A 24666-nucleotide genomic window follows, 5' to 3' on the forward strand; every position below is an offset into this window, starting at 1 on the left:
GAAAAGGTACAGAGATGGGAAACAAAAATTATTAGGTGTACAGAACAGCTTCCATATGAGGAAAGGTTAAAAAGACTGGGACTTTTCAGTTTGGAAAAGAGACAACTAAGAAGGGATATGACAGATGTCTTGACTGGTGTGGAGAAAATGAATAAGGAAATGTTATATACTCGTTCACAAAACACAAGAACTAGGGGTCGCCCAGTGAAATTAATAGGCAGCAGATTTAAAACAAAAGGAAGTACTTCATACAATGCACAATCAACCTGTGTAACCTCACTGCCGGGGATGTTGTGAAGGCCAAAACTGTAACAGGATTCAAAAAGGAACTAGTTACGTTCATGAAGAATACGTCCATCAATGGCTATAAGCCAGGATGGTCAAAGATGCAACCCCATGCTCTGACTGTCCCTAGCTTCTGTTTGCCAGAAGCTGGTAGTAGACGACAGAGGATGATTGCCTATTCTGTTCATTTCCTCTGAAGCCCTTGGTGGAACACAGGATACTGGGCTAGCTGGACCATTCATCTTACCTGGTATGGCTGTTCTTATATTATGTTCTTATGTGTGTTCTAAAATCGTTACATGTTTTACAAGCACATGAATTGACCACAAACAATTTTATCATTGGAAGGGAGATCTACACTGTTCTTAAAACAGTGCTTGTATAAAACGTTGGCATGACCCTATGCCAAGCAGAACATACGGAGACAGTTACACAGATAACTAAGGAAAGAGTACTGGGTTCCATAATCCTGGACAGCTCATAAGGCCTTATCTTACAAGGCCTCCACCTGCAGAGCTCTCATTGACATCAGTGGAACCAAAGTCTTGCAGAATTGGGCCCATATTTTATTCTTGAAGATTGAAGCTAATGACAAAACTCCCACTGACTTTTGTGGGGTCAGGGTTTCACCTGAGTTGCTTCAGAGAGAGAGGGAAAAAAAAAAGACAAGAGCCTAGGAGTGCTACAAGGCATAGAGGATCCAAGGCCGAGTAAAATTAATGCATTACTATAGTCTGGTTGACTGAATTTTAATGCTAAAACACAAGCCCAGAGGGTGCACTGGAGGTGTGCAGAGAGTGTACTGGATTGCCACCCAGAATCTGATCAACAATTAATAGCTCTCAATTACAAAAAGGCTCTTTAAATTGCTTCCTGAAGGAAAAAAAAAATTCTTAGCAACATCAATTTCAAGGAAATTCAAAATTCAAAATTTTTCCCACCAAATCCACTTAATTTTTTTTTTTTTTTAAATCATGGCAAAACCCTGATGAAAGCTTAACTTCATCAGTAAATCACACGGTTTTTCATACCTCCCATACCCTTATCTCTGCTTATAAGCATTCTCTCTGTTTAAATTATAAGCTCTGTGGGGAAGGGACCTTGTCTTCCATGGCTTGCACACCGTTATTTTTTTTTATATAACACCAACACTTTCTGCCACAGTTTGGAAAGAGTTCTCAAAAGACAAAACACTTAACCCCCAACCCTCACACACAACATCATCTATCTCTGTTCATTACAAAACTTTGTGGGTCCTGTATACACAAGATACTTTACTCGTGGGGGAATTCTGTGCCAAAAAATTAAAAATTCTGCACATAATATTTTAAAATACTGCAAAATTCTGCATATTTTATTGGTCAAAATAACACAATATAAACAGTTTCAATTATTTTTGGTCATTTATTTTAAAATATCTGTCAGGAAGTATGTCTATAACAATACAGACAACAAAAAAGATTCAGGAAATGTTTTTTGACAAATAGATTCTCTGAGTAATAAATAATTCATTTCAACTACAGTACAGAACCGTATTTCCCATACCCCTCAGAAGCAATGCAAACGCTTGGGGGAGGCAGGGATAACAGAGTTGCTGAGCAAGAGAGCAGTAATTACTGTGACTGGGTGTGAACTTGGAAGGTTGTTGGGTAAGGGTGGGAAGAGTATGGAACAGCTTTTTTGGGGGGGCAGGAAGGGATTGTTAGAGAGCTTCCCTCATGCAGACCCTGACTGACCCCTAGCCTCTCCTATTCAGCCAGGCACATGTGCCCCGTCCCCATGTGTCCCTGCACCCCAATCTGTCCTTCACCCAGTCTATGTGTCCCTCCAGCCCCACTCAGATACGCACTCCCCCATCCCATGTGGCCCAGAACCCGTCTCCTGTCCCCATGTGGCTCTGTACCTCCTCCCGGCTCTGTGTTCCTGCACCCAGCCACTCCCCTATCCCTATACCGTCTCCCCTGTCCCCAAGTCTCTATGCCCCCACTCAGCCACCTTTTGTCCCTATGTAGCTCTGCACCTCCTCCCCCATCACCATGTGGCCCTGTAACTCACTCCCCCCTGTGACCCTGTGCCTCCGCTCCATTCAGCTCCTGCCCCATGCGCCCTTATGAACTCCTGTCTGACCACCCCCACAGCACCCCACACTGTATCTCCCCATAGCCCCTGTCTCCTGACCTGGCCTGACAGGTGCTGTAAAGAAGGCACTACAGGGTCTCTCTTCCCCCGCTGGCCAGGAGTTGCTGCTGGGTTCTATTACCACAGCACCCTCTGACGGGCAAAAGGCAGAACTGCAGCAATATTTCAGCAGAAGCTTTTTTCTGCGCAAAAAATTTAAAATATGCATGGCTCATTAATTATGCACACACGCAGTAGCACAGAATTCCCCCAGGACTACAAGATGTTTGGGGGGTTTCTGGATACTGAATCCATAACTAAACTGCTGAACAAAATCAAAGACTGGAATATTTTAGAGGACTCTCAACACTGTGGATAAGTGACCAAGCATGACTATGGTTTTTAGTGACATAATGAGACATTTTGTTATCAATTTAAATAGCAGCTGCATTCGGTCTCAAGTAACTGAGCAATCAAGTGTCTAAAATTTTTTGCACACTCATTAAAAAAAGCAAGTAATATAAATGTTTATAAATTCATTGCTTGAGAGCAGTTCATATCAAAGTTAAGCTTATTGAATTCAAATGAACATACACTTGATTATAACTGTTTTGCTGAAAATTCTTTATTATGTGACGTCCTACTATAATACATTTTGTACAGTTATGTAATGTATTATCTATGGGCCAAATTCTGCTACCTTTTCTCAATGCCTTCCTCTGCAGCATGGGTCACTTGCTGGAGGAGTCTCTGCACCTCAAAGTCTTTAAACCACAATTTGAGGACTTCAATAGCTCAGACATAGGTTAGAGGTTTGTTACAGGAGTGGGTGGGAGAGATTCTGTGGCCTGCATTGTGCTGGAGGTCAGACTAGACGATCATAATGGTCCCTTCTGACCTTAAAGTCTATGATTCTATGTTGATCAACACCTTAATCCACAAGTGGTCCTATTGAGGTCAAGTTCAATTTCAGCGGAAAGGTCAATAGGATATCATATGGAGTAAGATTTTACTCAACATGAGTAAAGGTGGCAGAATCTTCCCTTATATGTTTCAGTAAATTTTTCTTTTGGGGTGTTGTGCTGATTAGTTAACGTAAAAGTATTGATGAATGTCAAAGTATTATTGTTACTCTAACTTGTGTATGTGGCAGTTAAATGTCCCTGTAGTTCTTGGATAAGTATATATCTGCCTTTCCATAACACTGTATTATGAAAGTCTTGTTGGCTTCCTTCACTCCACTCCCATAACAGCAAATGAATTACTAAAACAGGAGCTGGCTCTCATATACCGCAATGTCTAGATTACTGCAATTGTTGTAATTCACATATGTATCAATCTTGGAACATTATTTAGAAGCTCTGTACTAAGGTGGATTTCAATACAATGTGACAACACCTATAGAAAGGGGAAAGAAATAGTACTCTAGAATTATTTTTTGTGCTTAAGTTGGCTGATATACAAATGAACAATACATAAATAATCCTCACTGTGCAACTCATATTGCCCTCTTTTGTATTTCAACCATTTTTCTCCAGCAAGCTGAATTGCTTTGAAGCTGGTCTCCTCGATTGCATTCCCTGACCTCTAGTTTAGTTGCTGCCACAAACAGCTTAATAGTTTCAGTCTGCTCCTTGCCCTGTAAAGCCACTGAAAAACCCCCACATGTATTCATTTGCCCTTTTCTCACTATATTTTCCACACACTCCTTTGGCCAATGTCTCTCTCTTCTCCCAATATCTCCTCAGTGGTCGTATGTGGATAAAAATTAGGATTTTTTTTAATCAATCATAAAATCTCCTCAAGAATTCTGATAAATGAAGCACAGACACGTTACTTGGATCTGATGAGGAAGTGTCTTCTTTTAAAATCATGGCCTCAACATAACACAAATGAGTTTTGTTACGGTCTTGACCATTCTCTTCAAATCTGTACTAGCTATGCCTGGATAGCCTTTCCATCCAGTTCACATCAAATCATTGTGTGCTGTTCATCATCACCTTTTGATTTTTGCAAGCAACATTCAAAAGTGTATTTTTTTTTAATTAAACTTGAGACATTTGAAGTTTCAAGAGAAAATAGTTTGGTGGCTCAATCTAATCCCAGTAGCACAAATCCACAATCAATTTGATTTAATTGTCAACCTTCATTAGGACAGGATCAACCCTTGATTAGTATTGTACATCCACATTGAAATGCACTAGCCAAAGCATGTGGGAAAACTTGGAAATAACCTTCCCTCACCACTCTTGATTTTAGCCAATGTCTCTAATAGCAATAAAAAAGAAAAAAAAATAAAGCAAATGAAGAAACTAACCCCCAAAGAAAGTAAAATAATTTGGACAACTTCAGATCAGAAACATATATAGCCCAGGGGGAGGGAGAGGGGAGATAAACTAAATCACTAAAAATATGCAAAGCACAAACATGCACCATAAACAAATGGACTTACGCAGCATCTTCTCGCCTAGGACATGAAGAATTTCCAGCACTAGCCAATGGATATCCAAGTGGAGATGAAGTAAATGCCACGATGGAGGAAACAGCTGTGGTAAAAGACAATATTTTTTTCTAATTTCATATTTCCTATGCAAGGCCTGGATCCTACCCTAAGAACCATGAGGTCAGGCAGACTCCTATGACCATGTGGAGTCCCACTGATGTCGAGTATAGCATTAAATAATGTGTTCCAAAGGGAAAGAGAAAATGTTCTTCCTCACACACTTACTCTTCTGTTTAGAGCAGGTTCACAAAATCTTTAATCTAGCCCACAATCCAACTAATCAGAACATCTTAGTTCAAGGTGAACAGGTGAAGCACCACCAACTCCCTGTGTGCCCTTCTAGCACACACATTAGATAGCAGAGAACTGGTAAATGGACCATATCAAGGATCAACTTTTTCATTCAGAGGCAAGAGTGCTAATCATTTTAACCTCTGAGACTTCAGAGCTACTCAAAGTGTAACACATCCATCCCTAGGACAGAGAACATCAGTTCTTCAGCAGTCCCGTGACCCAAACCGACTGAATGGCGAGAATCTAAATCTCACTCCTTACCATAGGTATTTTCCTTCATTGTAATGATTTGCATAGCACTCTAAGCATAGAATCTCTTTTAAACAAAATAAAATAAAAATATTCCCTACCACAAAAGAAAAAAAAATCTTATACCTGTATACTGCTCTAGTCTATTAAAATGTTCCAGAAAGGGAAATAGAGTTATTGCAGTTTTCTCCTTCACAAAGATGCTCTTTTCCTATTTTAGACAAGTTTCAGAATTTGTCTTTATAAAAGTGCCTCTTCTCGTTGGGAACTCGAGAGTTCTCACTATCATCATGGATAAATACAATGAATTTTTGAAAAACAAATAATAGCAGTATGACAAGCTGATTGATCAAGCCTGTGTATTCACTTCTAAATATAATTAGATTTTATTAGCATAATGCCAATAAGGATTCTAAAAAGGAAATATTGTATAAAGAAAATGCAAGGTCTAATACACCCAATGTCAAAAAATAACTAACTGTGTTTGAGCAATATGGGATGACACTTAACTAATAAGTGCATGAGATGCATTCCCATTTTTTAAATAAAACTAATTTTCATTCATCATAATTTGTAAGAGTCAAATCTGGACTTATATGATATATTAAAAAGATAAGCCAAACCTTTGCCTGATGTTGAATGGTAAATGCTCCCAGGACACTACTTGGGAGTTCATACAGATGTCCAATATGTAAGGTCAAGGCATGAAGCTCCTCAACCAGCACTGAAGGGAGCTGTACTTCCAGTTCTTCATATGGATGAAGTAGCCCATCATTCTCTGTTTTGTGTGATTCCAGGTATCTGAATGAACAACACATCAATATATAATTAAAGAGTGCCTAACAGATGGTTATGCAAAACTAAATACACACAATAAATTAACTATTTATTGAAATTGTGTATGTCATCTTACCTGAAGATGAACACCTTCACATAATTCAGAAATGCAATACACTGATGTCTGATCTTGCCTGCTTCAGAGTGTAGGTTTGCAGCCTGACCTGAAAACAGAAAATTAGCAAGTTAGAGGCATAAATCACTTCTTTCAAAAGAAATCTTTATAATACTAATGACACACTGTAGCGATCAAATATATTTCACAATAAGTTCCAAGAACCATTTCATTTAAACAATATCGTTCAACTGTACACAAAATGTTATATTACAATTTTTCTCTGCTAAGTATCCTCCACACAAACTATCACAAAACACAGTCCAGTTAAAGGTAGAAGAAAGAGAAAAATGCTGTACATAGTTCAGTACAATGGGACTCATTCACATTATCTTTACTTGTTTTCCCTGACCGAGTAGATTAAAAAAACAGAAAAGTCCAAACTTTAGAATCTGAAGATGTAAGCAAGCATTATTATGGATTAGTTTTAATAAGGAGAGAGTGGAAGAATGAAAAACACCATCAGACAAATTCCTAGGAACACTATGTGTGCACTGAAGCATTTTTAAAAGCTACATTTTAACTGCATGGGACGGAGAGGAAGGGATAAGGTTTTGGCAGCATAGCAAAGACCACATTTACAGGAACTTCACATGATACTAGTAAGAATATTTCCAGGAAATTTACACTAACAGATATAAAAATTTGGAAGAACTGGGAGCTAATATACTGCAGGTTAATAAAATGTCCAGACTGACATATAAAGAAAGAGAAGTACTAGCTGGTCCAGTAACAGAGAAGAAACAGATAATAATTTCATCATTAAAATCAGGGAAGAGTCTTGGATCTGATGGAGACACCTCTGAATTCTATAGAATGTTTAAAGCACAGATAACTCCCTTGTTATTAAGTGCACTTCAGTCTTCTGAACTGATTCACCAAAACCAAGGTGGTTTTATAGATGGAAGAAGTTCCTGAAATAATACAAAAAAGGTTACCTACCTTTTTGTAACGTTTATTCTTCGAGATGTGTTGCTCATGTCCATTCCATTCTAGGTGGGCGCACGCCCACGTGCACAGTTGTCCGAGATTTTTGCCTTAACAGTATCCGTAGGGTCGGCTGCGGTGCCCCCTGGAGTGCTGCGCTCATGAGTCGGTATATTAGGTGCCACTGACCCTGCACCCTTTCAGTTTCTTCTGGTCAGCAACTCCGACAGAGGGGTAGAAAGGCAGGTAATGGAATGGACATGAGCAACACATCACGAAGAACAACAATTACGAAACGTATGTAAACGTTTTTTCTTCAAGTGCTTGCTCATGTTGATCCCATTCTAGGTGACTCACATGCAGTATCTGTGAAGGTGGGTTCGGAGTTCACAGTCTGGTGGCTTATAGTACTGCCCTACCAAAGCCAGTGTCATCCTGAGCCTGCTGGGTAAATGTGTAGAGGGACGTGAACGTACGGATAGATGACTAGGCAGCCATCCTGCAGATGTCACGGATAGGCACTTGGGCCAGAAAGGCTGCCGAAGAAGCCTGGTCGAGTGGGCAGTTACACTCACCAGGGGTTGCACTTTCGCCTGATCATGGCAGAAGCAAATGGGGGCGGTGATCCAAGATGAAATTCTTTGTGCGGACATTGGGCAGCCTCTCATCCTGTCGGCTACCAGGATGAACAATTGCGTCGACTTGCAGAATGGCTTGGTCCTTTCAATGTAGAAGGCTAACACCCTCCTGACAACTAGGGAATACTGCCACCGCTCCTCCTCCGATTTATGAGGCTTTGGAAAGAAGACAGGTAAGAAAATGTCCTGGCTCATATGAAACTGGGAGACCATTTTGGGCAGGAAAGCCAGGTGTGGTCTCAGCTGGACCTTGGTTCCGTGGTGAGCGCTGTAATCTCTGAGACCCAGCGGGGAGATGTTACTATGACGGAATGCAACCTTCCAGGACAGGAGGAGAAGAGAGCAGGAAGCCAAAGGCTTGAAAGGGGGGGTCCCTTGAGCTGCGACAGCACCAGATTCAAGTCCCATGGAGGAATGTGCAGGTAGAGATGCTCAAGGCCCTTGAGGAATGTCACAGTATGTCCTGGGTGAAAACTGACCTACCCGGGAGCGGTGGATGGAAAGCCGAGATAGCCACCAAGTGAACCTTGACAGAGGAAAGGGACAGGCCTTACAGTTTGAGATGCAGAAGGTAATCTAGGGTTAACTGCATCAAGGCTTGCGCAGGCTGAATGCCTTTATCTGAGGTCCAGCAGGTGAACCGCTTCCATTTGGCCATGGCGGAGGGTTTTCTACTCCCCAACAGGACCTGTTGGACATCAGCCGAGGACTGCTGCTCCTGCTCATTTTCAACCATGCAGCAGCCAAGCCATCATTGCAGCACCTGCAGATTCATATGCAGAAGCAGTGGTGGTTTTGAAATAGCAGGTCCAGTTGGAGCGGTAGCTGGAACAGATCACCCACTGAGAAGTCCAGCAGTGTGCTGAACCAGTGCTGGTGCGGCCAAGCCAGTGCTATGAGGATCACCCTTGCCCTGTGCTGCTTGATTTTCATGAGGACCTTGGAGAATAACGGCACCGGACGGAAGGCATACATCAGAGCCCCAGACCCTGGAGCAGAAATGCGTCTGACAGAGATCCTCCATCCATACCCGCGTTGAGCAGAAAACATGGCATTTCCTATTCTGCCTGACGCGAACAAGTTCCCCACTTGTGGAAGATGAAGCCGACCATGTCCGGATAGAGAGACCACTCATGGTGAGACAAGAAGGTCCTGCTGAGGCGATCTGCAAAGGTGTTCTTGGGCCCAGGGAGGTGAGTGGCTCTGAGATGGATATTGTGCAGCAGACAGAAGTCCCAGAGCCGGAGGGCTTCCTGGCAGAGGGCAAACGACCTGGCTATGCCCTGCCTTTTTTCTTCTTTGAGTGCTTGCTCATGTTGATTCCATTCTAGGTGACTCACAAGCAGCATCCATGAAGGTGGGCTCAGAGTTCACAGTCTTACAGCTTGCAGCACTGCTCTGCCAAAGCCAGCGTCATCTCAAGCTTGCTGGATAAGCACATAATGAGACACAAACGTGTGGACAGACAACCAGGTAGCGGACCTACAGACCTCTTGGACCTTCTGCTGTCCAAGGTATGTAGCCTGATCTCCTTATCTGACATATGAGGCTTTGGAAAGAAGACAGGTAACTATATGTCTTGGCCAGTATGAAACTGGGAAACGACCTTGGACAGAAATGAACTGGTGTGCCCCTGCTTGTCCTTTTCATTGGCCGCAGAGACAACTGGTGAACCCGAAAGTGGGTGGGTATAAAGGTATTTGAATCCTTTGGCTGGGACAAAGTACTTCTTTTCAGCCCTTTTAGAGGTGGGATGGATGGACGACGGGGTTTGCCAGAGGGCGTTGGTAATTTTCAGGATCCCGTCATGCACTGGTAGTGCAACACAGGCAAGAGTAGAGGTGAGAGACATTGAACAAGGTGTCTGCCTGCTCAGCCATGTCCTCCACCTATAGGCCCAAGTTCTCAGCCACCCATTGAATCAAGGCCTGGTGTTCTTTAAAATTGTCCAGCGGGCTGGTCCTCGAGGGTCCTGCGACTGCCTCATCCAGGAATGAGGACAACTATACCGCCGGGGGAGGTTCCAGGGCATCATCCTCCATGGGGGAGGAGGGTTTTGGGGTGGGCACTGCCTCCTCTACCCCAACCTCTGAGCGTGTCTCATGCACCGAGTCCGGTGCAGACAGCTGTTGCGCCAAGGTTGTGGCAGATGAGCGGTGCGAAAGGGGCATCATCACCAACATGCGCTCCAATAAGGCCACTCTGATGGCCTCTGGCCGTGCTGCCAAGGCGGTGCCATAGATGTTGACGCAGCCTCAGGTGCCCTGTCGCACTGGTGGGGTCTTGGCAAGAGGCTGAACTGCCCTTCTGTGCCAGAGGAATCCCCTTCCGGAGACCACGCTGGGCCTGTCAATGTCTGCGTCTGCCACCGGAGACCAGTGTTTGGAGTGGGAAGATCGGTTCCAGTACCAAGGGGACCAGTGCCGGGGGGAACAGAATCATGATGGGGAGCACTCCCATGGGGCAGGTGACCAAGATCTATGCCTAGAGGACAACTGACGAGAGGGCAAATGGTGCCAGTAATACAGAGATCTGGGCTGTGATGCTGACGATCTGCGGCACAAAGATGGAGAATGCTGTCTTGGCCAAGGATCAGCGGCACTCCATTGCCCCCTGAGGGGTTTTAGCGGCTGGCTTGCCCTCATAGGGTGCCTTTGCCACTTCCTGCGGCACGCGCGGTGCTGCCACTATGGGGGCCTCTGCTCTCTTGTGGCTGGCGGAGCTTGGGAAAGCGTCAATGCTGCCAGAAGTTTGGGTCCCCTACCGCTCCCAGGAGTCAGTCGTGGATCCTTTAAGGGGTTAAGGGCCCCGATCCAGGAGACACCTCCACATGGCTCTGGAGTGGCCAAGCGGCCTTAACTGGGTCCTTTGGACAATGCCCCCTGGCCTTTCTTGCAGAGCTGTGCTTTTCGTTTTCTTTCCGAGAACTGGCAACAGGGGTGCGCTGCGCACTGAGGCCTAGGTACTAGACGAGTCTTGGCGGGACAACTCAGAAGCCAGACAAAGGGCAGCCTCCATGAGGAGGCTCCACAAACGAATATCCTACTCTTTCTGAGTCCTGAGTCAAAAATTTTTACAAATACGCACTTGAGAGAGCTGCTGTGGGGATAACTTACAGGCACATGCCTTACAGTCCGTGCAGGGCTCAAACCCCGGAGACCGGGGCTGCCCCACCTGGGGCAAAGTCCCCACTGGGACTCTAACTTCTAACTCCTAACTACATTTAACAACTACTATAAACAACTATTTACAAGGCCCTAAGGCTCGAAGTCAGAAGAGATGAAGCTGGTAGCCCTTGCTATACAAGGAAAGGTGCTCCAACTAACCACCAAGAGCAGTAAGAAGGAACTGAAAGGGTGCAGGGCCGGTGGTGCCTGATATACCGACGCCTGAGTGCGGCACTCAAGGGGTCAGCCTGCCAGCGCCACGGACACCGCTAAGGCAATAATCTCTGACAACCACTCACGTGAGTGCACGCACAACTAGAATGGAATTGACATGAGCAAGCACAAAGAAGCAGCAAGCAAGCAAGAAGAAGAAAACTTACATGTGGCACAGCACTCCAGAAGCACTAAAGAGGTCTACATTCTAACTATGAACTCTCTTAACAGAATGCATATTTCTATTCAGAATGTTAGGGTTTTGAGAGTCACTTGCAGAAGTGGATCAAAAGAATCTATAAAAATCCTATGACATGCACTTGTGGGGGGAAAACTGAGCCAATATCACTACACAGAATAAGACAAGGATGTCCCTTACACCCTTCTTATATGATTTAATTATCAAAGCACTAGCTCAAAAGATCAGGGACGCATGTTCAAGAAATAAGTGCACTGGGAATAGAAAACAACATTTCCTTGTATGCTGACAACCTTATGCTTTTTACGCAAGATATAAATAAAAGTTGGCTACTGTAAAAGAAATAATTGAAGCTTTTGGTCAGGAATTGGGGTACAGACTAAACTACTCTAAAGGCTAGTCAACACTAGAAAATGAAGTTGGCTTAACTACACCACTCAAGGGTGTGAAAAATCCACATCCTTCAGCAGCATAGTTAACCCAACCCCACCACCAGCGTAGACAGCACTAGGTTGATGGAGGTTGACCTAGCTACTGCCTCTTGGAGAGGGGGATTAATTAGGCCAACAGAACCACCTCTCCTGTTGGTGTAGGTAGTGAACACACAAGCACTACAGCAGCACAGCTGCAGCATTTCAAGCGTAGACAAGCCCTTAATACTATGTCTCGCATCCAAAAGATTCTTAAAAGATGACAAATGCCCAACAAAAGTAGTGGATAATAAAATTAGATATTTGGATAGTAACATAAGACCGAAATGGGGAAGTTGTTTAAATTAAATATTGAGCCCCAGTAATGAAAATTATTTGCAATGATCGAGGCAGGAGGAGATTTTTCACAATATTAATAAGTAAAGGGATAACAAATAAAAAGTATTAATCTACTTTAGATAGGAAAACAATACAACAGAAATACTGAAATCATTGAGATGCTTTGATATGAGCATTGTTCTTACAGGGACAATAAATGGTCAAGAAGGGCATACAGAAGACAATAACTGAATTACTTTCCCCATCTCACCTCTAACTGTCCATATTTCCTAGCTTCTAAGAGTCTTCCCCTTTATCCCCAGAAAACAGTCAGCTTCTCAATTAAGATTTTAAAAATTAATACAAATGAGTAAATATACAAAGATCATGTTACAGTTCTATTTATATAATCTGAAAGAAGGGGAAAGGGGAATGATATAAACAGGTAAAATTAACATGCAATATGCTGTGAAATATTGTTAATTTTGTTTGAAGGTTTATATTTATACATGTCATGACACTGTAACTGAAGTACATGATGGGGTGTACCTGGCCTATGCAGCTCCATACAGGAGGCCCAAAAGTCCTACTACACCCCACCCCAGGAAGAGGCAAATGAAAGTGAGTTCTCCAAGCATGCCTAAAGAGACCTCATGGAAGCAGGCAATCAAAGCCCAGCAGGCTCAGATAAAAAAAGCTGCAGGGTTTCAGCATGCCAGTTCCTCGCTAGGGCCAGAGGGGCCAAAGGCGTATAAGGGATAGCTAGAGTTTAGTTCTGGCTGTGTTTGCAGAGAGAGAGAGGACCCAAGAACCTTAACTCTGATATAACGGTGAAACTAAAAGGGGGCAGGGAGGAAGAGGCCCAGAGACGAAGCAGCAATTAATTGAAAATCAAGCAGGGAATAGCTGTTTATAATGTCCGTGGGTTGGAACTCAGAGTAGTGGGCAGGCCTAAATTCCCCCACCAGCCATAGTGGCATAAACCCCAAGAAGGGGACAGGAGTTATTTGAGAGCCCAAACAAGGCTGAATTTAATGGGCCCAGAGCACAGACTGAAGACACTAGTGAGGACAACAGGACTGTTCATTTATTGGACTCTTTACTAACCTAGAAGAGGTTCATTGTGATGTTGTGACGTGGATGGAGGGCCAAGCCACTGAAAATCCACCAGTGTTGACTGGCAGCCTGGAGGGAGAGCCGGGGGTGAGAAAGACTGTAGTACCAAACCCATCTGCTAGGAGGCACTCAAGAGGTGAGTACTCCCATTACAAAATGTTTTACTGTAAATGGCTTGAAATATCAAAAATGTAAAAGGGAAAAAAAGATCTTCACACATCCATCACATCTCAGAGATTTCTGCAGTGAGTCTCCAAAGCTCACTGGGGGGTAGAGGGAGAAATGGAGGGTCGATATGGGTTGGCCAGATGTACATGTACAACTCATCCATAGGGCTCAAATCAAATTTGGGGGATGATGGAAGAAGCAGGTTCGGCCCGTTCCTCCCTCAAATACTCTGTATTTAGTGGCTGTAGCCTAGTTGCATGTGCACTCTGGCCAACTGGGCCAGAGGATTTAATCCCTCAGCTTTACAATTATTTTCAGTAGAGCAAATTGTTTGCTTTTACTCAGAGTTTGCTCCATTTTCTAGCATTAGGTCTGGTTACAGTAATATTTATGATACCTTTGAACAAAGGACACCCAAATGCTTTACAAACATTTGCTTCGGTGTGTATCTTACAGACTGCATGCACCTCAAAGCCTGAACATGTCTTCAGTCAACCTTGGTACTTCAACAGAACACTCCTGCATGCATTTCTTACATGAATGAAATCATTATTATACCAAAGACTGTAAAAGAAGGAAGTGCGTTAGCAGATGCATGAAGAGATTAAGGCTTTTCCACAAGCATGTAATGTTACAGAAGCTACATATGACTCACTGGAAGAAAGGTTTCAGAGCAGCAGCCGTGTTAGTCTGTATTCGCAAAAGGAAAAGGAGTACTTGTGGCACCTTAGAAACTAACAAATTTATTAGAGCATAAGCTTTCGTGAGCTACAGCTCACTTCATCGGATGCATTTGGTGGAAAAAACAGAGGGGAGATTGATATACACACACAGAGAACATGAAACAATGGGTTTATCATACACACTGGAAGAAATAGCAGCAATAGTGCCACAGAATTTATGCTAAATTTGCCCAGAAGTACATGGTGCCTCACCTATAAAAGACATAGTATGGCTCCTACATTTGATTTTTGGCAAGTATTTTACTTTATTATATTTTGTTACCTTGATATCTGACGAAGTGAACAAGATAAAATAAAGAGCACCAAATAGATGCTTAAATTTAAAAAATAAATAACTTTTTTGGTCCATGAACAACATATAGAAGATTAACTGGGATTTAAAATAAAATCCTTTCCAGGCTGAGACCTTAAAGGTAAAAACTCAGCCAAAACTAGACTTTTATGACAAATCAACTAGCCCTTGAAACTAGATGTTTATAAAGGAAGCAAGGCGACAAGCTCAGACCTACAACTATAATGAAACAGCTGATTGTTTGGATCACCAATTAACAGTAACACTGGTATGACAATCTCAAACAAAAAGCACAGACATTTATTTGTGCCTTTATAACAGCTATTTCCAAGTGGCAGCAGGATACCATAGATAGCGTATTTCTGAGCTATTACTTCAGTTCTCAACTTGCTGAAGTAATTTGGCCTTCAACCTCGCAATAAGCCTAAGGCTGCAATAATCCTTCAGAAACATACTTCTCATGCCTTAGTATTTAATTCAAATTAACTGTTTTGTAGTGCTGCCATTTCATCGATTTTGTTGCAAGGACAAATGAAGTCTATAAATAATGTCTAAACTAAACAAATAGAACAACTTGTTTATATGTAAGCCAGGAGGATACAGAAAAAATGCTATCTTAATAACTAAAATGATCATTGTGAGCTTGAATTATTTTTTTATTTTTAATTCAAAGAATTAATGGTTCACCAAGCCCTGCACTATGGGTGAAATCCTGGCCTTGTTGAAGTCAATGACAAAAATCGCATGGCCTTCAAGGGGGCCAAGATTTCACCCAAGGCATTTGCTATATAATCAACCTACAGTTAGGCTGGTACTAAATGTGTCACGACACTTCTGCTAAGAACAGCAGACATCTTTCTTCCCACTAGCTTTAGCCTACCACTGCAATAATGTCAGAAATATATACAGCCAGAGATATTAAGATATTGCAGGTTTATGCTAATACACATTATTAATGTTTGTATTGTGGTAGCACCTAGAAGCTCCATTCAGGAATCAAGGCCCTGTTGTGCTAGATTCTTTACACCCATATAATAAAAAGACAGACAGTCTTCTACATCAATATAAATGGAAATATGTCAAACTTACCAAAGTCTGATGAACTCATCTGTACTAGGTTTTCCAATTTGTGTACGTGTTGCCTAATTAAAAAGATATCATAAAACTATGCATTATATAAAGGATATTTCAGAAACGTTCATTTTTAGTGCTTTAAATGTATAAAATGTTTTTCAAAACACAAAATAAGAAACAGACTCTTCACAGAAAAGCTTACAAGAGCATAAACTGGGCATCAGGTCACTCAGGAGAGGCTACAGAGATATTGAATACGAGGGATCATCATAAGGAAAATACAATGCTGTTCCAAGCATGGCACAGAGGACACCATGAAAAAAGGTGTAAGGCCAGGAGGAGACAAAATAATGGCTAAAGCAAGATGTGTTTAGCGATGAAGCAGGCAGACATGAGAATAGAGACGTAGGAGGGGCAAGACTGGGCAGGATTCTGAAGGTGAAGAATGTGATTTGGAAAAAGAATCTACTGAAGGGATTTTGGGGGAGGATACATGAATTGAGTGGCAGAAGTTGACTTTAGCAGCATTTATAACAAACTGGAGGTCAGATAGGAGAAAGCCAGAGAAAAGGATCAGGCAAGAGATAAGCAAGGTGTAGCTTAAGTGATTTATTTACATTCATAAAATGTACTAGTCAGTCTCTTAATTTGTGTCCAAAAGTAAACAACAAAAGTCAGCTCAACAGATTTCCTCTTATATCTACCCCCAAACACTCCTCAACACCACCATCTTGCCCAGTATAAATTTGTGAGAACAGACAAGTCATGCATCCTACACAGAAGGCCACCAATTCCAAGCTCTGGGAAACAAGTGAGGCAGAAATGATTTACATAATAGAAGACCCCCCTCATGGAGATTTCCCAGCCAGTAGCCCCCTCATTATATAAAGTAGAGGAGTACTATTAATTTGGGGTACTTTAATTAATAGTAACAGCCATGGTATTGAGTAAGGGGAGTTTGTCTCTAAGGTAGGAAGAGCTCAATAATTCATGGTTTTTGTAGGTGAAAACCAACAACTTCACTAGGACATCTGTTTGACAGCCACTGCAAATCACAGCACACAGGTGCAATATAACTCAACAGGAAGTGCCAACTAATAATAATGCCACTACATTCTGCACTATCTGTAATTTTCAGATTGCTTTCAAGTGTAGCCTCCATGTAGAGTGTATGGTAGTAATTTGGATGTGAGAAAGGCATACATAACCATGGTAAGGTCATGAAAAAAAAAAGCTGCATTCTTTTTGTCAAGCACAAATTTTAAAAACCCTATGAAATCTCCAGCGATCCTGCAAGGATCCAATAAGCCCGGTTGCAAGCTTGTAGAGGGAGAGGTGAGGATACTCCTAACAAGTGGGGACACCGAAATAATCTCCACCATTCTTTCCCCACATTGTACAAATGCCACTTCAGTTATTTGGGTTGAGCTTCAGCCAGCTATCTCTCATCCACACTAGAAACTCTATTAGACACTGGATAAGTTTCTTCAATCACATCCATTGCGTGGGAAAAGATGGAAGCACTGGGTGATTTCACCAAAGTGTCCCAAAGTTGAAAGTTAGATAAGTGGACAGAGCAGGTAGCAAACGAGTCAAGTAATAGTTTAAAAAAGAAAACATTAGATCAATATAGTGCAGAGACAGAGTGAGCCCGGGGATGGAGGGGAAGGCTAAAGTTAGGCCTGGTCTACACTGGGGGAGGGGGGGAAGAATCGATCTAAGATACACAACTTCAGCTACAAGAATAGCGTAACTGAAATCGACGCATCTTAGATCGACTTAGAATCACTTACTTCGTGTCCTCGCAGCACAGGATCAACAGCTGCCGCTCCCCTATCGATTCCACTTCTGCCTCTCATAGAATCATAGAATATCAGGGTTGGAAGGGACCTCAGGAGGTCATCTAGTCCAACCCCCTGCTCAAAGCAGGACCAATCCCCAATTTTTGCCCCAGATCCCTAAGTGGCCCCTCAAGGATTGAACTCACAACCCTGGGTTTAGCAGGCCAATGCTCAAACCATTGAGCTATCCCTCCCCCCGCAAAGTATGTTCTACTGTCATATAATATCAGGGTTAGAAGGAACCTCAGGAGGTCATCTAGTCCAACCCCCTATTCAAAGCAAGACCAATCCCTCATTTTTGCCCCAGATCCCTAAGTGCATTGAACTTACAACCCAGGGTTTAGCAGGCCAATGCTGAAACCACTGAGCTATCCCTGTCCAACTCTCGCCGTGGTGGAGTTCCGGAGTCGACGGCAGAGCGATTGGGGATCAATTTATCATGTCTACACTAGACGTGACAAATCGATCCCCGATAGACCAATCACTACCCACAGATCTGGCGGGTAGTGTAGATGTGACCTAAGACTCAGGTTTTTGATGGCAAAACTTTTGTCGGTCAAGGATGTGAAAAAAACCACACCCTTGACTGACATACGTTTCACTGACAAAAGCACCAGCATGGACAGTGCTATGTCGGCGGAAGAGCATCTCCTGCCGACATAGCTACCACTGCTTGTTGGGGGTGTTTGAATTATGCTGGCCAGGGAGAGCTCTCTCCTCCTACATAAAGTAGCTACACAGGAGACCTTAAAGCGGTGCAGGTGCAGTAGTACAGCTGCACCGCTGTAAGGTCTATAGTGTAGACTTAGCCTCAGGTCACAAAAAAGAAATCAATGGAGTAGTGTTGAAGGAGAACAAATGGTAGGGAGAGATAAAGACCGCTTTCTGGAAAAGTGTAAAGAGAGAGTGACAGAGATTCTAACTGGGAGTTGGTGGAGACATCAAATGAACAGAAATAAAGAATTACATTGCCTTGATTAACAGAGTATATTTCATCCAGAGAGACAAGTGCCTTACACTTCAGCTACGAAGTCCACACAAGGCTCACTTCACCCACAGCTGAAATAATCTTTGGTGTGGGATGTGGAATCACCTTACCACTAAGCAAATCTTTAGGGCAGGATAGAATGAACACAGCCATATCCAACACTAAACACAAGGGTAACGTAGGAAGCAAAATGTAGTGACCAAATTTGGAATTGGCCAGGACACCAGTGTTTAATGACCGTATTCTTATAAAAAAGTGCAAGAGGAAGTTTCATGGCCACAAATATTCAGGAACTCCGTTTTATAGCTCATTTGAAAGATACGTTCAATTTTTTTTATGTGCACAGAAAACATACAGAATACAATTTTAAGCAAATGTTATTAGTAAAATAACTGGCTAAGCAGAGTTCACATATTAGATCCCCATTCCCTGCAAAACTGCCTCCGTAGGTGAAGAGTTAAATAGAGCTATTCATATCTTGTGGGCTCAGCTGCCACACAAACTATATTCTATTCTGAAGAAATGCTTCCTCATCAGAAGCCGCCTTAGAAGGCCACCTAGCCCTGCTGCTTTCCCCAGGGCGAACGCTTTGACTCCGCCAGCCTGATTGCTATACATGACAATTGGATTCTAGAGAATGATACCAGTGATGGCAATTAATGTGCTTAGTGCTTCTCTACCATCCTACAAAATGAGCCGAGTCTAGAGATCAGTTACATGGATAGAAAACACTCCTGTGACCAAACAGGATCAATCAGGTAGAATGCTGAAAAGGGACACACAGAGATTCAGTTAATTAATCAAAACCATTAACGAGCTATCCTGCCATCTTTTTTTCTATGTGGAAAAAAAAAAAACACAGTAAAGTCAAAGCTTATATCAAAAGAAGCAGAGCCAATATATTTTTTTAAAAATCATTCTCCCCCCTCCCATTTTTCAGGATCTGTGCCATTATGTTACAAAGACCAGAACCTATTAATGACACGTTCCATGACATGCCAATGATAATACCCTCAAGGTACAGCAGAATTCACTGTAATCAAAGGAGTGATGGGACATATGACAGATGTTTGAAGTATCATACAAAAAAAACCCAGTGCACCCTCCATGTGCTTTACATCCTGAGGATTAACAGTAGCAAAGAGGATTATCAATGATCTGTATGTTTGCACTGACCAGATTAAACATCTGCATTGAATTAGTCAAACACATAGTAACTGTATCCAAAGAGATTGCTGACACTATCCTAATCCAAACAAGTGAAGAAAATGCCACGTCCAACATTTACAGTATTTGATTTATAGCATCCACGTTTATGTGCACATAGAAAAAAGTTCATTTAGTCTATTTAATTAAAGCAAAACCTGATACAGTTTAGGGATGTACTCTGAAACTAGACAAGTATTACTGTACATTATGAATTAAGCATAAAATTGTTGTAACAGATATATTTCTTCTCATGAACCATGCTGCTTAGAAATTCAAAGTCAAGTCACATTACGCTTGAATTCTAATGCGTAGTTCGCTAGTGTATAGTTCACCAATTTTAAACACTCTACCAACAAGTCACCTGCCACTCACTGGATTGCACGGCTCATATAATATGGTGTTTACTACACATTAAGTTATTTTGTCTATGGCTTTTGACAATTTCATAAGTAGAAACCCCCAAAGTTTATTAAGCAACACAGTATAATTAAATCTTGAAAACAGGCCAATGAGGTAATAAGAATATCATACCTAAGTAAACCAAAGAGAAGTCTACAGGATTCAACTAACGCAATTTCAGTAACCCAATGAAAGCCAAATATTTCCACTGTATCTTCTTCATAGTCAGTTGGAGAAGGATCCAGTCTCAGCAAAAGCCTGAAAAACAAAGCAAGCACCATTCACAGATTCTTCTATATTATAAAGGATAAAGTACCTACAGATGACTTGTGTATCAGTGTTATTTTATCAATGTGTGTAGTGTTCACGTTATAGACAGGAAGTTCCAACAGTGCTCTCCAAGGAAAGGCTGTTAAACTTTTATAGTGATACAATATCTAGTATATAAAATAGGGCAACTCCTAGCTCCAACAGCATAAAATCATCTCTCTGTCATAAACTATAATAAATTTTAGACACAAAGAAAAACTAGCCCATCATTCTAAAGCATCTTTCACCCTTACAGCGTGGCCTGCTTGAGGCACGATATACAGCTTGTTTTTAATATGAAGAAGACGACTGCTACATTACCTAAAGCACTCCACTGCAATGTATGTCACAGCTGAAATACTGATCCACCTGAATGGTCCAGCATGTCTAATAATTATCTCTAGAATGAGCATTTATTCTTCTGTGTGGACTTACTAGTACTTATAAGTAACCCTTTGGACATAGATACAGAACATAACCTTAAACAGCTGAAATAATCACATCCACATAGTTTGTGGTTTCAGAATAAATTACTCTAACTCTAGACAAAGAAAATCATTTTATTTTAACATTCAAGTGCTCTACAGACTTCAGGGTTTATCTCAGCCATCTCTGGTTGATTTTGCATCATTACTGCATTATAGTTTAAAGAAAAGCAAGAAAGAGCATTTCTAGTTTAACTGTAAAGAAAACATACTGGACAAAAGAATGGCCTTCTTTCACTGTAGTAGTTAAATTATTGTTCCCCGGCACTATGTTTGGCTAGTGATTCAGTACTCAGAGGGAAAAGCAGCACCTACTAAGTTACCAGTGCTACTTCCTGCAACACCTATATACTTCTAGGTAAGGACCAAAACACTACTTATTTATGAGACGTGAGCCAATCACAGCCTAGGATGATGGTATGATTATTATTTGTATTGCCATCATGCCAAAGAGCCCAGTCGTTCTAGGTACTGAATACCTCCATTCGTGTTCCTAAGAATTTACATTCTAACTAGATAAAACAGACAAAGGAATTATCATCCGCATTTTACAAATGGGGAATAGATAGGCAGATAAAGATGAAGTGACTTGCCAATGTCACACAAGAAGTCTGTGGCAGAGCTAGGAATTGAATATTTTAATCATAAACTCAAACACCTGAGTATTTTAATCATAAAACCACCCTTCTTCCCTGGTATGAGTGGCAGGTTTGTCTGAGGGATACAAATGGTTGAAGAAGAAAACAAATTTAAAGACACTGGCAGCGGCTAAAAGCAACTAAAACATTCAAAAGTATAACATACTTTAAATTCAATATAAACATACCTCTTAAGAGACCCGCTTGCTAGATGAGACTCTACAGAAAAATTTCTCCCTCCATCTCGATTGTCTAAAGCACAGGAAAAACAAGGGGGTCTGGAGTTCTCCTTTTCCACTTCCATAGCCATCTCTAAGCTTTCAGTGAGGTATGGAGGTGTGAGGGAAATAGTGAAGTCATCATCCATTGTTTACACTTGTTCCTGAAAATGTATTTTAAAAACCAAATAAAACTTAGTTTTCTGAAAATGGGTTTCTTGTAGCTACATTTTCCCTACTGAATGAAAAAAGGTAATTGAGTTAAAGACTCCCCTGTTATCCATGATCTACAATAAAAGAGCATTGCAGCTCAAGTGCATGCTAAATAGCAATAAATCTGCAGACTGAATCACTGCTCCAATATTAATTATGCAACTATGTAACTCACATATTGATAATGTGAGTAAAATTACCATATGATTAATTCCTATTTATCTAAGGCTGCAAGAAAGCTTGTATTTAAAATCTGTTTACCAAAAAGTCTAAAAAGTGAAAAGGGAGAATGATCACTAAACAAGGGCATATGTCTAAAAAAAAAAAAAAAAAAAAAAAAAACTTTATAACTGACTTTAAAAAACAACCAGAAAATTAAGGTTTTAAACAGTAACCTGAAAGTGCAGGTTATAGAGCTCTACCATAATTATATCTATTCTAAATTCAGCCATGGTTTCAGTTTGGTTGCTGACACTTCTTAGCAATGTTTGTACATGATCTAACTCACTCCGCAGTATTGTTTAGTCTCAATATGAGCAAGTATTTATTGTTTAAGCAAATCTTCAACCTTTGTTTGATGCCTGGTTTTGAACTTCCCTGTGAATTATTAAGCATATTCATTGTAATTGTGCAAATCACAGTAAACACAGAAGTACAGTTTACTAGGCTGACCCAAATTAAAGGGATTACTTCACACACTCCTGAACTAACCTGGATTATAAATACAGTAGGACCTGATCACAGAAGGAATCCCTAAAGCAGAAAAAGGGCAATGACTTCTGGACAGCACATTCTAATTTAACTCCAGAGGTGGATTATGGACAGAGCTTCGCAGTTACCATCCATATACAATTCTGTGAATTTCCCATCTGCAGTATTGCTGAACATTTGAATCAATGGCTGATTTGAGATTTTAGGCCATGCGGAGCGCAGAGCGCAGGGGCTGGGGACAACCCACGGTGGTACAGTCACTGCAAGCCATGCAGGGCGCAGAGGGGCGGGGCTGGGGATAACCCAGGGTGCTGCAGTCTCTGCAGGCCACGTCCTGAGAGTCCCTACTAGGCACCTGGCGCGCAGGGAAGGGACAATCGGGCACAGGGCGAGAGAGGGGGAGCGGCCGCGCGGGGAGGAGCACGCGCCGGCGGAAGGTGCGAGCCCCGGGGCCGGGTGCACGCGCTACCTACGTGCCTCGGAATTTTTATCTCTTCTCCTTCCGAACCCCGATACTTTTCCGTACGTCCCGCGCACACCAGCTACCCAGCTACGGCGCATGCTCGAGGACAAGAGCTCCGGCAACACTCCCTGCTCATTGGACCGGGCCCCTGTGTGACTCCGCCTCCTCCGTCTCCGGAGCCGCTCTCGCGGGCTCCCACCCTCGCTTCCGCCTGCGGCCCGCCAGACTGAAAGAGACCAACCCCCGGCCGTTGCCCGTGTGCCGCCTGCAGGGGGGAACAGCCATGCGAACCACCCCCGCCCAACGCGCGCTGCCTGCCGGACGGGCTCTGCTCCGCCCCCCGCCCCTGTCCATAGCCCTAGCCACATCCAGCGCCCTGCCCCCAGCCATCCCCGCAACATTGCTCCCTCCTGAGGTTTCTGCGCCATTGCCTCTAGCGCCCCAGGGCTCTGCACCATACCCCCCAGCCACCTCTCCAGCATTGCTTCCACCTCAGGGCTCTGCACCATTGGCCCCAGCCACCCCACCCCAGGGCTCTGTGCCATTCGCACCCACGCACCCCATCCCTCCCCGCCAGCTCCACCTCAGGGCTCTGCACCATTGGCCCCAGCCACCCCACCCCAGGGCTCTGTGCCATTCGCACCCACGCACCCCACCCCTCCCCGCCAGCTCCACCCCAGGCCTTTGCACCATTTCCCCACCAGCAAACCCCTCAGCATTCTGGCCATAGGGCTTTGTGCTACTCCCCAGTGTCCCAGTCACCTCCACCCATCTACCTAGCAGTCAATATTCACACGTTTCCTCGAAGCCTCCAAAACCTGTATTTCACGCTGCTCTCTCCCAGCTGTCCTTCACCTTTCCTGCACTCAGTCATCCATTCTGCTACACACACACACCCAGGTTCCTTATTCCATATCAGCCCCACCACACATTCTGAGCCAGGCCCTCATCATCAACCCCTCCTAGCAACCTCCCACTTTTCCTGACAGCCATATGCCAGCCGGCCACCTAACTATCTCCCCGTATGCCCAGGGCTTATATTTGGCCGGAGCTGTCTGGAGTGGAGTCCAGTAAATTCCCTGAAGATTTTATAACATGTCGGGGCATGGGGGGCACTGGGAAATACTCTATGAGAATTTAAGCCCTCTCCATCCCACACACTCATGGCAGCCATTCCTTGTCACCCTCCCTGCCTATCTCCCTCTTCCAGTCACCTTTTACAAGTTCTCTATCAGCCACACATGCATTCCCTGCCAGCTACCCATTCAAATCCCCACATTCCATGCTGTCCACCTTTCCCCTTCCTGGTCACACATCCCACTCCCTGCCAGCCTCCCATCATTTCTACCAGCCACCTGTATATTCCCCTTCTTGGCACAGGCACACATACACTAGACTTCCTTTCACTGATCCCACCACACCCTTCCTAACCATTTCCCACAGTACTTGCTACAGTTTCCTTGCTGTGACCCCCCTCATTTCTCTCCCATCTATCCAACCCCAAA

The 24666-nt window shown here is 43.0% G+C and overlaps 1 protein-coding gene across 10 annotated transcripts in view; it reads right to left on the bottom strand.

Annotated features, from left to right (window-relative positions):
• The window catches only part of MMS22L (MMS22 like, DNA repair protein), a 143101-nt gene extending 119617 nt beyond the window's left edge, over positions 1–23484 (bottom strand). For 3 of the 10 annotated variants that reach the window (XR_006279874.1, XR_006279875.1, XM_038395802.2), the window contains exons 1-7: positions 23172–23390; positions 21745–21938; positions 20257–20382; positions 15703–15755; positions 6363–6450; positions 6073–6250; positions 4856–4949 (exon numbers count right to left, since the gene is read on the bottom strand). Coding sequence is in view for 8 of the 10 variants with exons in the window: in XM_038395802.2 (XP_038251730.1) it covers positions 4856–4949; positions 6073–6250; positions 6363–6450; positions 15703–15755; positions 20257–20382; positions 21745–21923 (718 nt within the window). In the remaining 2 variants the exon portion in view is untranslated. The other 7 variants (XM_038395801.2, XM_038395807.2, XM_043510671.1 and 4 more) reach the window with 6 other exon arrangements.
• Positions 23485–24666: the final 1182 nt, after the last annotated feature.

Source organism: Dermochelys coriacea, chromosome 3 (assembly GCF_009764565.3).
Source record: "Dermochelys coriacea isolate rDerCor1 chromosome 3, rDerCor1.pri.v4, whole genome shotgun sequence".
Taxonomy (NCBI): domain Eukaryota; kingdom Metazoa; phylum Chordata; order Testudines; family Dermochelyidae; genus Dermochelys; species Dermochelys coriacea.